Consider the following 12,165-nt stretch of genomic DNA (forward strand, 5'->3'; position numbering starts at 1 on the left):
CTTTGTTGATCTCTCTGGTAACCCAGTCGTTGTTTAATAGCATGCTATTTAGCCTCCAGGTGTTTGATTTTTTAAATTGTTTTTATTCTCACTGATTTCTACTTCTATGCCATTGTGATTTGAGAATATGCTTGATATGATTTCGATCTTCTTGAATTTGAAGAGAGTTTGCCTGTGTCCCAATATGTGGTCTGTCTTTGAAAATGTACCATGTGCACTTGAGAAGAACGTATTTTCTGTAGCTTTGGGGTGAAATGTTCAGAGAATGTCAGTTAAGTCCATCTGATCTCGTGAGTCATTTAGGATTGATGTTTCTTTGCTGATTTTTTGTTTAGAGGATTTATCCCGTGATGTCACTGGGGTATTAGAGTCCCCTGGTATGATTGTATTATTGTCGATCTCTCCCTTGATATCTTCCAGAAGTTTTTTTATGTATTTGGGTGCTTATATGTTTACCAGGGTTATATCCTCTTTTTTCGGTCCCTTTAGTATTATGAAGTGGCCTTCTTTATCTCTTGTTATGGCCTTCACTTTGAGGTCTATTTTGTCAGATATAAGTATTGCTACCCCAGCTTATTTTTCATTTCCATTTTCCTGGAAGATATATTTCCATCGCTTCACTTTCAGTCTGTGTGAGTTCCTTGTTCTGAGATGGGTCACTTGTAGACAGCAGATATATGGGTCATGTTTTCTAATCCATTCAGCCACTCGATGTCTTTTGATTGGAGCATTTAGTCCATTTATGTTTAATGTTATTATTGATAGGTACTTCTTTGTAGACATTTTTATTTTTTGTACCTGCATTCCTTCTTCCCTTTTTATTTCTTCTTTTTACATCAGTCCCTTTAGCATTTCTTGCATTGCTGGATTGGTGGTAATAAACTCCCTTCGTCTTTTTTTGTCTGTGAAGCTCTTTATTTCCCCTTCAATTTTGAATGATAGCCTTGCTGGATAAAGTATTCTTGGATTCAGTTCCTTTGCTTTGCATCACTTTGTAAATTTCTGTCCATTCTTTTCTGGCCTTATGTGTTTCTGTTGAGAAATTATTTGATAATCTAATGGTAGATCCATTGTACATAGCTTTCTGTCTCTTTCTTGCGCCGTAGTTTGCCCAGGGCTGGTCTAATGGGAGATCCCTTGTAGGTAACTTTCCGTCTCTCTCTTGCAGCCTTTAAGATTCTTTCTTTGTCCTGAACATTTGCCATGGTAATTATGATGTGTCTTGGTGTGGGTCTTTTTGGGTTCATGACTCTCTGGGCTTGTGTGACTTTTTTCTTCCCCACATCAGGGAAGTTTTTTGACGTTATTTCTTCAAATGGATTGTCTAACCCTTGTTCCTCTTCCTGTCGTTCTGCCACCCCCATTATTCATATGTTGCGTCATTTCATTTTGTCCCAGAGCTCCCTTAGGCTCTCCATCCTGCCTTTTAATTTTTTTCTCCAACTGCAGTTCAGTTTGGGTGTGTTTTGCTTCCCTCTCTTTTAATTCGCTAATTTGGTCCTCTGCTTCTCCTAGTCTACTTTTGAGACTTCATAGTGTTTTTTATTGCAGCCTAATCACTCTTTATTTCTTCTTGGTTCTTACATAATTTGTTAATTTTTTTACCCATCCGGTTTATGAACTGTATGATCCTCCGTTTCACTTAGCTCCTTTTCTGGCAATTTCTCCTTTGGGGGTTTCTTTGTCTCCCCATTTTTGTTCTCACCAAAGGATCTATGTGTCGAGTCATGCGGGGACTGCTCCTCGGGTGGTTGCAGCAGTTGCTGCTCCTCAGTTCTCAGCAGCTCCTCTGGTAGGCGTTGCTCTCATGGCTGCTTCTCCTCGGATGGGGGGGCGCGGGCTGCTTGCATGGCTGCTGCTCCTGGGATGGGGGCAGGCTGCTCCCGTGATTGCAACGCCCTGGGCTAAAGCATTGGGCTGGCCAGAGGGGACCACTCTTTGGAACTCACAGGAGCCCATGCCTGGGGTGGCTGGAGTCTCAGTGACTGTGGGACCTCAGCTGAGGCAGCAGGTCCTTCGTGGGGGTGGCTGTAGAGTCCTGGGTGGTGTCTGAGGGCACCCTGGGTGGAGGTAAGGCTGGGCTCCCCTTCAAGAAGGCGTGCCCTGCAGTAGAGCCAGCCGCACAGGGAATATATGCAATGATAGCAGAGGCTGCCCGCTAGGCGAGCCCGGTCTGTCTGCCCCCAAAGGTCCTGCGGGATCTAACTGTCTCTCACTCACACACACACACACCCACACACATACATCCACATACTCCCCTTTTGCTCCCTCACTCAGTCACGCTCTCTCCCTCACTGCCACCATCTTCCTGCCTCTGTAGTTGGGTCTGCAGTGTTATTGACCTGTTCGTGGATGGAGTTTCCTCTCTGGGTGTCTGGTTATTTGGCTTGTTCTCTACCACATTGACCAAACAGGACAAAATGTCACTCAACAAGACATGACACAAAGGGAACAAAACACAAATGCACTCACATCACTGATAACCCCAATATAAGTGACCACCAGAGAAATAGGGGAGAGAAAAAAGAGCACAAATGATATCAAAGAGAAAAAAAATGGTAAGAAAAGAAAAAAAAAGAAGAAGAAAAAGGGAAATATACATATGGGGATAAAACACCACAGAACAAACAGAAAAACCAAAAAAAATGCAAATACCAAACACCCAGAAAAGAGGGTGGTGGCAGAATCTGTAGAGGCTTATATACAGAAAGTAAGGTTAAGGAATTGGATGAATATGGGGAGGACCTCAGTCAGTATAGAGGAAGTAGAGGATGAGTGGATAAGAAGAAAGAAAAAGAGAAGGAAGAGAAACAATTAATTTAAAAAATAGGATAAAATAAATATATTAAAAATAGCATGATGGAAAAATAATGCCAAAAGGAAAAATAAACAGACAAAAAAGGAAAATAAAGAAAAAAAAGGTAACAAAATAATAATAAAATGAAATAAAGATAAAAATGAAAAAGTGAAGTGTGGTTCATTTCTGCCAAATTTTAATGCCCCATGGGGGCTGGTTTAAGATCCCACTCTTATGTACTGTCTGCCACTTCTCAGTTTCCTGTTAGGTTGCTGAAGTTCCAAGTGGTCCACCGCTCCTCTGTGTCTGTCTCCACAGCCTTGACTGCCAGCAGGTGGAACCAGTCTGCCCACTTAGCCTGTCTGCCTGCTGTCAATCTTAATCTCTCAAGCAGCTGTTTCTGACAGGTCTATAGTTGGGGAGGTTGCTGAGACTGAAAGGCTTCTCTTCAGCCCAGTCCCTGAGGGCTATCAGGGACAATATATATAGATATATATATATCCTTTGTAACACTCAAGGTGTAGTCTGGGTGTGGCTGTATTGGTTGCCTGGAGACTGCAGGGAGGGGCTATTTCTTCAGGAGAAGATGGCTGCTTAGGTCTGGTGTCTCATGTATGCCTCAGTGACAGATCCCCGGCCACCTCTCCCAGCCTCTCCCCAGACTCCACAACTCCACAACTCCACCTGCACCTCAGCCATAGGTGTTTGTATTTGAAACGTCCTATGAACTGGGTTTAGCGAATAAAAGCAAAGATCAACAAGTTGGAAAAGAGCTGTGCCACTACAAGTCCCTCTCCCCCAGTATAGTGTGGCTTGGGCACTTGTTCAGGCTTCCCCCTCTGGGCTCAGCCTCTCATGGCTGTGGGCTTAGATCTAGAATCCCATGCCACCAGCAGCCATGTGGACTTCCTTTCCACAGTGAGATGTTACACCTGTCCCAAGGGACACGGCCTTGGTGCCATGTGGCTTCCTTCTGATCCTCTGGGCTTGGAGGACCCGCACCTCTCTCCAGCCCAGATCCCTGATGTTACTGTTGTCCGGGCGTCCTCTGCCCTTCCCAGCTATGAATTGTCTCACCAGCTGTACCTACTTTGCCAATTCAAGGTGGATGTTATTCGATTTATTTGCTCCTTCTATCTGTTCCTGGACAAGGCTTCGGACACGTCTACCTGTCCTTCTGCCATTTTGTCTTCCTCAGATACTTCTTAAACAGATCAATCAAGAAGAAGATTAGAAAGGTTCTGTTAGTCTTTGATTATCTTAGCAAATGCAATTTTGGTATAGTAAAGGGGTTGAAGAATGGAAGATGAAAAAATAGAGACAGTGCATGTAAACAACCAGTTGAAGAAGTTTAGCTGAGGAGGGTAGGTGGGAAAAGAAAGTGGGAGCTAGAAGAGGTTATGGGGTTAAAGTGGTGATTTTGCTTTATTTTTAAGCTGATAGAGAGGTGAGCATGTTTAAATGCGGGTGTGATAGGAATATTTGAAAATGAAGATGAGAAAAAGCATAATCAGCACAAAATCACTGAGAAAGCTAAAGGGAATGGTCCAAACCCCAGATGAAAGAATGCTGTTTCCATTGAAGCCTAATAGGTGTGGATGCAAGCTTAATGATGGGAAGCAGAGGAAGTTCCCATCTTAGGCCTCTACTTTTCTTTCTTCTGTAAAGGAAGAGGTGACGTCTACTGCTGAGAGGGGAGGAGAGATTGTGAAAATCAGAGATATGAAGAGAGGGGAGAAGATTATAATGATCTCTTGTGGAAGAGGTAGAAAAGGCTGTTATACGATTGCAAAGCAGTGCTGAGATCAAGTATAGATAGTGATTGTGATCATGTTTCTCGAGTAGTGCTCATCCTTCCAAATGCAGGTTTGGAACAAGCAGATGGATAGAGTCATCAAATGTGGGGTTTTGCCTGGCTAGTGTCATGGGATAACAAAAGAATTAGAGAATTTAAGACATTGCTAAAAAGTGATACATTATGGGATATACGTTGGATAGATAAGAAAATAGTTATTTAGAAAGGTTCTGATTAATAGGAGGAGGAAAGTGGAAGAGTCTGGAGTAAAAGTCTGGCTGAGTTAAAGAGCAATAGCGGGCAGTACAAAGATAAGGTTCCTCTTCATCCAGAATTTGTGTTTGACTTGAGAGGCAAACATATAGGTGGAAAAGTTCTTTGGAGATAAGTAATTACGGAATTGGGAGGCCAGGTTCTAGGTAGGTTATCTTCTCTGACATTGAAGTCACACACTACAGCACTTCTCAGACTTGAATGTGTATGTGAATCACCTGGGGCCTAGTAAAACTACAGATTATGATTCAATGAGTTGGGGTGGAGCCTTAGATGAGCATTTCTTGCAAGCTGTCTTATGGTGGTAATGCTTCTTGTCTACAGACCACACTTTGAGTAGTAAGGACCTAGAATGAGGTCCTGAGGGACATGGGGGTGGGAGGAAGTTGTGAACTAGGTACTGGAGACATCGTGACCACAGAGGTATGCCTAGAGATCAATAAAGATAGTGATGAGGAGAGAGAAGATGAGTGAAGTGACAGAGTTGAGCCTCAAAAGAGCAAGAGTTTTAACGAGTGCATGGAAAAAGGATCTTGATGTGGTACTGGGAGTTGAAAGAATCAGTCCACATCCATGGAGAGTGTTTAAGAGAAAGCAGTTTCTATTTCAGGTCTGAAAAGGAGAGCAGTTTCTTTGCAGGAGAGCTGGTTTCAACTAAAAATGACTTGTAGAAGACATTCAGTGAAGTTTGCGTATTCTGGAATAGGATTTAAGAGAGAGTCAGAAGTTCAAGGGATTTTTGTGGGGATGAGTACATTTTGGACAATAAGCGAGAGAAGTGATAATTCAGCTGTTGTCTTAGAGGTTTAGTGAGCCATCAAGGAACTTAGAATTCAGCTTTCTGTGGGGAGTAAGTGTAATAATCTAATATAAATGGCAAGGTGGCAAGTTTTTAAGTCTAGTTGTCTAATGAGCTGAAGTGCATACCAGGTTGTTCTGCATTACTCCAGTAATGAAGACCAGATGATGAGTATAAGAAAAGGGTGTACTGTAAAATGACCTGTTTGGTGGTATGTTCCCTAAAGACCATTGAACATGTTAAACTCCCTGTGTTTACTTTTGCCTCTAAGTGACAACAGATATATAAGGCAGCTATAGGTTGGAATGAGCTACAGCTAAAGAAAAGATAAGCATGACAATCTTGATCATATATATATTTCCCTAAAACATTAAAACCGAACTTGTTCAATAAAAATTGCCATAGAAAAACAAAGAAGTAAAAGTTGAAGTTGCTTTTATTTTTTCCCTCCCTACGGGCAAAAATTGTACAGATTTTAAAATATTGTGAACGTTTCACATTGAATCCACTATATCTTTATCAAAGCTTAAGCATCACATCACATTATTTAGTAGTTTGCATCTGTGAAAATGATCAGTTGTAATTTGTTGCAATATTTCTTTGGAGCTTTGTTTACTGTGTACTTTGAAATTGTCTCTCATAATTTTCCCCCCTTATCTTTATTTTTAGTTTCAGAAGCCAGTAATGATTCAACAATAGATGATGTGGTTGAAAATCATGTTTCTGACCAACTTTCATCAGATATTACACCAAATGCTATGGATGCTGAATTTTCAACATCATCTTCTCCAGCCAATTTACTGGAACGACCAACCAATCATACAGAGACCCTTGGTCATGATCATTTAGGAACTAATGACCTCACTGTTGGTGGATTTTTGGAAAATCATGAGGAGCCAAGAGATAAAGTACAATGTCCTGAAGAGAATATACCAGCATCTTCACTCAACAAGGGGAAGAAATTGATGCATTGCAGAAGCCACGAAAAAGTCAACACTGAACTAAAAGCACAAATAATGAAAGAGATTAGAAAGCCAGGAAGAAGTATGTATAATTAGACACAAACCTCAGATTTTATTTTGTGTGTGCTCAAAAAAAAATAAAATTAAAGCTTATATCTAATTCTAGATCAGTCTTGAATAATATATAAGCTACTAGAGGCCTGGTGCATGAATTCATGCACTGGTGGGGTCCCTCGGCCTGGCCTGCACCCTCTTAAAATCCAGGACCCCTCAGGGGAAGTCGGACTGCTGGTTTCAGCTTGATCCCCACAGGCCAGGCCAAGGGGCCCTACCAGTGTACGAATCTGTGCACCGGACCTCTAGTATGCATGATAAGATCTTTGGTTAATCTCTTCCCACCCTCCCCACTTCCCCCTTCCCTCTGAGATTCATCAGTCTGTTCCATGTTTCCATGCCTGTGTGTTGAGCATCTGCCCACTGGTGGTCAGTGTACGTCATAGCTACCAGTCAGACGGTTGCTTAGGCTTATATATATATAGATATGTGGGATTTGATTCTTTGTTTAGCTGAAAAATACCTGCTTGCTATATCCAAAGTACTATGCTAGGTATGATAAGCAGGAGGGACTGAGAACACAGGAAGAGCACCCATAAATTGCATATAGTTCCTACCATGACAGGAACCCATAGTCTTTAGTATTCTCCTAGCCAGCAACTGAAATTTTAATGTAGCAGCAAACCCAAAAAGATGTTGGGAATATTAAATGACTTCATGTCTCTAAAGTTCTTGGCATAGTGCTACCACTGTGTTTAAGATTTAAACTATTATGGTGACCAGTGATGTGTTTAGGTAAAAAAACTAAAGTTAGGAAAGCTATCTATTATATCAGTGGTTCTCAACCTGTGGGTCGCAACCCCTTTGGGGGTCAAACGACCCTTTCACAGGGATCGCCTAAGACCATCGGAAAACGCATATATAATCACATATTGTTTTTGTGATTAATCGCTATGCTTTAATTATGTTTAATTTGTAACAATGAAATTGGGGGTCACCACAACATAAGGAACTGTATTAAAGGATCGAGGCATTAGGAAGGTTGAGAACCACTGTATTGCATGAAAACGAACTTTGTGGGATAAACTTTCAGTATCAACTGGCATTCTTTCAGAATGTGTCGACAGATCACTTGTTATGATGGTCCAGAAATGGGTAAGACTCAGTCCTTGCCATTTAGGATCTTACAGTTGTTAGCAGAGTTTTGTGTGAAAACTTGAAACTAAAATAGTCACTCTTACTCTGTTTTATTATTTTTCCTCCTTATACCCCCAACACCCAACCCCCTTTCCCTGTGATAGCTATAGTTTACAATTTTCATTGTAAGGGTGCATTTTTGTTAAGGCCACTTGCGTCTTACTTTTCAGTGGCAATACCAAAAAGCTAATACCAAAAAGCTATTTATTCACCCTTCTAAGCTTTGGAACTTTAATGAGAACTTTTACTAAAAAAGCAGTGTTTGACAAAGTCTTCAATGAGCAGTGAAAATTTTATGTAGAATATTTTTGGTTTTGTCTTAGTATATCTTGTAAACTGAAATAGAAAAATATTAAATATGAGTGCAAATGAAAGCCACTTAACTTTTTTTTTTGCTTCTCTTTTAAGAATATGAAAGAATCTTCACTTTACTGAAGCATGTACAAGGCAGTTTACAAACAAGACTAATATTTTTACAAAATGTCATTAAAGAAGCATCAAGGTAAATAATCTATAGAACATTATAAGAAGTATTTTAACAATATGTATTGTGCTATGCATGTATGTGACACACACACACATAAGCACTTCTCTCTTTTGTAATTTATTGAAAGAAGTTCAATTAAAAAACAGCCACACAAAAATTCTTTAGAACTTGAATTTTTTCTTCCTACGAAGTATAGGTACTTGCATAATTCTTTTTTCCTACTCTTGTGGCTTTTGGTGTCTGTATATTTAACAGCCTCTAATTTTTCTCCTTTGTATATTTGGATTACTGTTAATATTAATCAGTGATTAGTAATAACCTCAAGGCAATATTTTAATGCAGCTCACTTATATGTGGGAAAACTTGTAATTAAGGGGACCAGAGTCAGACAAATGGGTCTTATTCTGATTGCTTCAGTAGCCCAGGATTATGTACTTTAGTACAAAGAGTGTGAATCAAGATTATAAATGGTAACTCCATAGTACAGTTAACTGGAAAGCATAGTTTTATGTTTAGTGAATATAAAAATTTGTTTTATTTTTCCTTTAAGACTTTTAATATTTTAAGAAAACAGAGTTTATCTTATCTGACCTTCCCAATATACCCATTTTTTAATTAGTCCCTCAGTTTCTTCCATGCTACACTCAAAGTTTATTTTAGATTGAGCAGTTCAGTGTGTGTGTGTGTGTGTTGTGTGTGTGTAAGAAAGAGGCTACAGCATAGGCTACTTTGAAGGTGCAAGATAAGGCGATAACTTTTCACATTAGCTGTTTTGAGCATTAATCTATTCTGCTCTTTACATAACATTCTGTCATCTTGGATGTCATCATGGATTTAGCTTATATTCCTGGTGCCTGCACTTCTACCACCTTTTAGAGCAGCAATTTTCAACCAATGTGCATCAAGAAGTTAAAAACTTCTGCAATACCTGACTAGTCAGGGGCATTGACCTCTTTTTTCTTACATTGTCAAATTAAAAAATGACATCAGTCATCACAACAATAATCAATGTGCATGAATCAAAATTCGACCTATTTTTTGGTCAGATTGGCAAAAATGTGTTTTTTGGTGTGCTGCAGATTTACTAATTAGTTTATGTGTGCCATGAGATGAAAAGGTTGAGAATCGCTATTTTAGAGAGTTACGTAATATTATAGTGGTTACAAGTAGAGAAAAAGTGGGTATAGATTAGGCAGTGTTTTGGGATATTTTAAAAAGCATCGGCAGTATTAGTGCTATGTAGACAAATGCAGTTTCAATGAACTATGTTACTGAAAAAATTTTTAAATTGCAGCTTGAACGGTAACTGTTCATTATATTCTATACTAAAGATGTCTAATTATCCTTGATTTGCTAGCTTTCAAATTGTAACAGTAGAACACTGTGGCTTTTAAGTGCTACTACCCAGCTTTCATTTCATCTAACATTTTGTGAGGGATTATATTCATACTTTGTTCACATTCCTTTTACCATTCAACTTTCAAAGAATATAAGAAGAAGCTATTGGATTCATTGCTTTGGAAGTCCTAATTTTGCTGCAGTATTAGTAATCCTGTATATATTAGGTTTTTCCTTTTTCTTTTTTATTGTGGAAGGAATAATCTCTTTCCCATTGTACTTAGGCCTGGATTGTTTGTTTTAGGAACAAATTGTAATACAGTACTGATAAAAATAATTTGCTAGTCTTCCAGGAGATTTCATATATTATAAAGTTGTTGATTTTTAATTTTTATTTCTCTTTGAAAAATCTTCCCAAGGCAGTTTCTGTTTTAAGAAAAATATTATACTGATGTATAACTTACTCGTTAAAAAGGAATTGAGAGTGCTATTATTTTTTTTATACAGGTTTAAAAAACGAATGCTAATAGAACAACTGGAGAACTTCTTGGATGAAATTCATCGAAGAGCCAATCAGATCAACCATATTAATAGCAATTAAAAGAAAACAGAATGTGACCACTTATTTCACTATATCTTCTCCAAATACAAAGTAAATACAAGACTGTTGTGATTTTGCATTCATTTTTTGACATGCATTGTTGGCTATTTGAAATACTAAGAGCAAGTCTACAGAACCTTTCTCATCATTTTACAGTGACCTTTTCATTTTGGTTTATTTTTGTAATGTGAAAAGTATCACTCTAAAAAACATTTTTATTTAACAAACTAAAAATATTCCTTCAAATCTCTTGCTTGTCATTGACTCTTGCGTGTCAATTTCCCTCAGGTTCTATTTTCTTAAACCAACCTTTAAAATTGTCACCTCTGTTAAGGTTGAACTTTGCCAAAAAAATAAAAAAGAAGTTACTTTGTAATTTTTGGGGAAAAAAGCACATACATTAAAACTAGGTAATGTTTTGTATATACAGTTATTTTGGATATATTATTGTAAGTTGTACAAATGTATTTTGAAGAATATTTAAGAAAAGCACTTTTGTTATTCCATCAATAAATGCTCTATTTTACTCTTGTGTGGTTTAGGAAATAATCACATTTAAAGAAATCATTTAAAACTATCTTAAGGTAATGGAATTTTAAAAGCTTTGCTTTATAGCATTGAAAAAAATACACCACTTGAAGTTCATATTTGTTAAACCTAACTGTAATTACTTGGTACATAATCTGCATTGTCTTTTTTCTATATGTTCTTATCTTTTGTTGGTCATGCCAAAGTACTCCCATTTCTGCCCAGAGAATGGAATCAACAATATCTGTAGCAGATAGGCAGATACTTTAAAAGCTGTTTAAAAAGCAGAAACCTTTGGACATTATTGGTTTCCTTATTTCCCTTCAACCCCTTTTCCTTTCTTACTAGATTATAGATGGCTCAGAGTTGAAACTGTTAGGGACTTGTAAGTTTGGGGAACATCACATACTCTGAAATAGCTTCCTGTTAGCAGCTTGATGCCATGCTTACAAAAGTCCCATAAATTGGGAGTTCAAGGGAAATCTCTTTGTTCTCTGCTATTCTCACACATAAACTCTCCATTTTATTTGAAGCTAAATGAAAAGGAAACACATTAGGATGACTTGGCTCATTTTGCATTACCCCTGTTTACCTGGGACAAGGAAAAACAAACACTATTCATTGTCCACCTTCAGTAAAGTGGCCTCATGTCCTTACTGAGGACACGACCCTATGACCTGACTCACCATTCATATATCACTGCTGTGCCTTGTAGTGCTTTGGGGTAGCCAGTAGAAAAAGAAAAATGCATTTAGATTAAGTGGGTGAAATAAATTTATAAAATTATAGTAAAATTGAAGTATTTTTAGGTTCATAACATTTGAAAATTACATACCCTTATCTTTTTACACTTTAGTAGAACAGTTTTTACATTTCAAGGGTATAGGGTAATGAAATTGTAACTTTTTATGAAGAAAAGCATAGATGAAAGTGGAGAACATGTTTGAGATCTGTTAATTTTTTTAGTCTAGGGGATTTGAAACTCTCCTACTACTGAAGATAAACCCTGTCAAGAAAAAGAAGCATGTATAATGTTATATAGTATTTTCATATGCAATTCTTTAAACCTTTTTTACCTCTACTAACTTTCTTTAAAGCAGGATGTCATTTAATAGATGGAATTGTTAAGGTAATTATCTACAGTCACATTGCTAAAGTCGGCAAGAGTTACACAAAATCCAGAATATATTGTCTGGTCTTAAATTATATATAAATGTTTATATTCCGAGATTAATGGAAGGGATTACATACAAGTCATTCAGATAAAAATTCATACTTAAGAATATTTAGAAAAGGGATTCAGTCTATTCCAATATTTAGTGTCCTTATCAAAA

General features: G+C 38.0%; 1 protein-coding gene across 6 annotated transcripts in view; it reads left to right on the plus strand.

The window, feature by feature from the left end:
- The window catches only part of INTS6 (integrator complex subunit 6), a 111,012-nt gene extending 100,183 nt beyond the window's left edge, over positions 1-10,829 (plus strand). For all 6 annotated transcript variants that reach the window (XM_006763570.2, XM_015563778.1, XM_015563780.1 and 3 more), the window contains 3 exons: positions 6,334-6,708; positions 8,286-8,379; positions 10,210-10,829. In XM_006763570.2, coding sequence (XP_006763633.1) covers positions 6,334-6,708; positions 8,286-8,379; positions 10,210-10,303 — 563 coding nt within the window. In that variant the 3' untranslated portion in view covers positions 10,304-10,829. The remainder of the gene's footprint in view (positions 1-6,333; positions 6,709-8,285; positions 8,380-10,209) is intronic.
- Positions 10,830-12,165: the final 1,336 nt, after the last annotated feature.

This window comes from Myotis davidii, unplaced genomic scaffold, assembly GCF_000327345.1.
Source record: "Myotis davidii unplaced genomic scaffold, ASM32734v1 scaffold39, whole genome shotgun sequence".
NCBI classification, from domain to species: Eukaryota; Metazoa; Chordata; class Mammalia; order Chiroptera; family Vespertilionidae; genus Myotis; species Myotis davidii.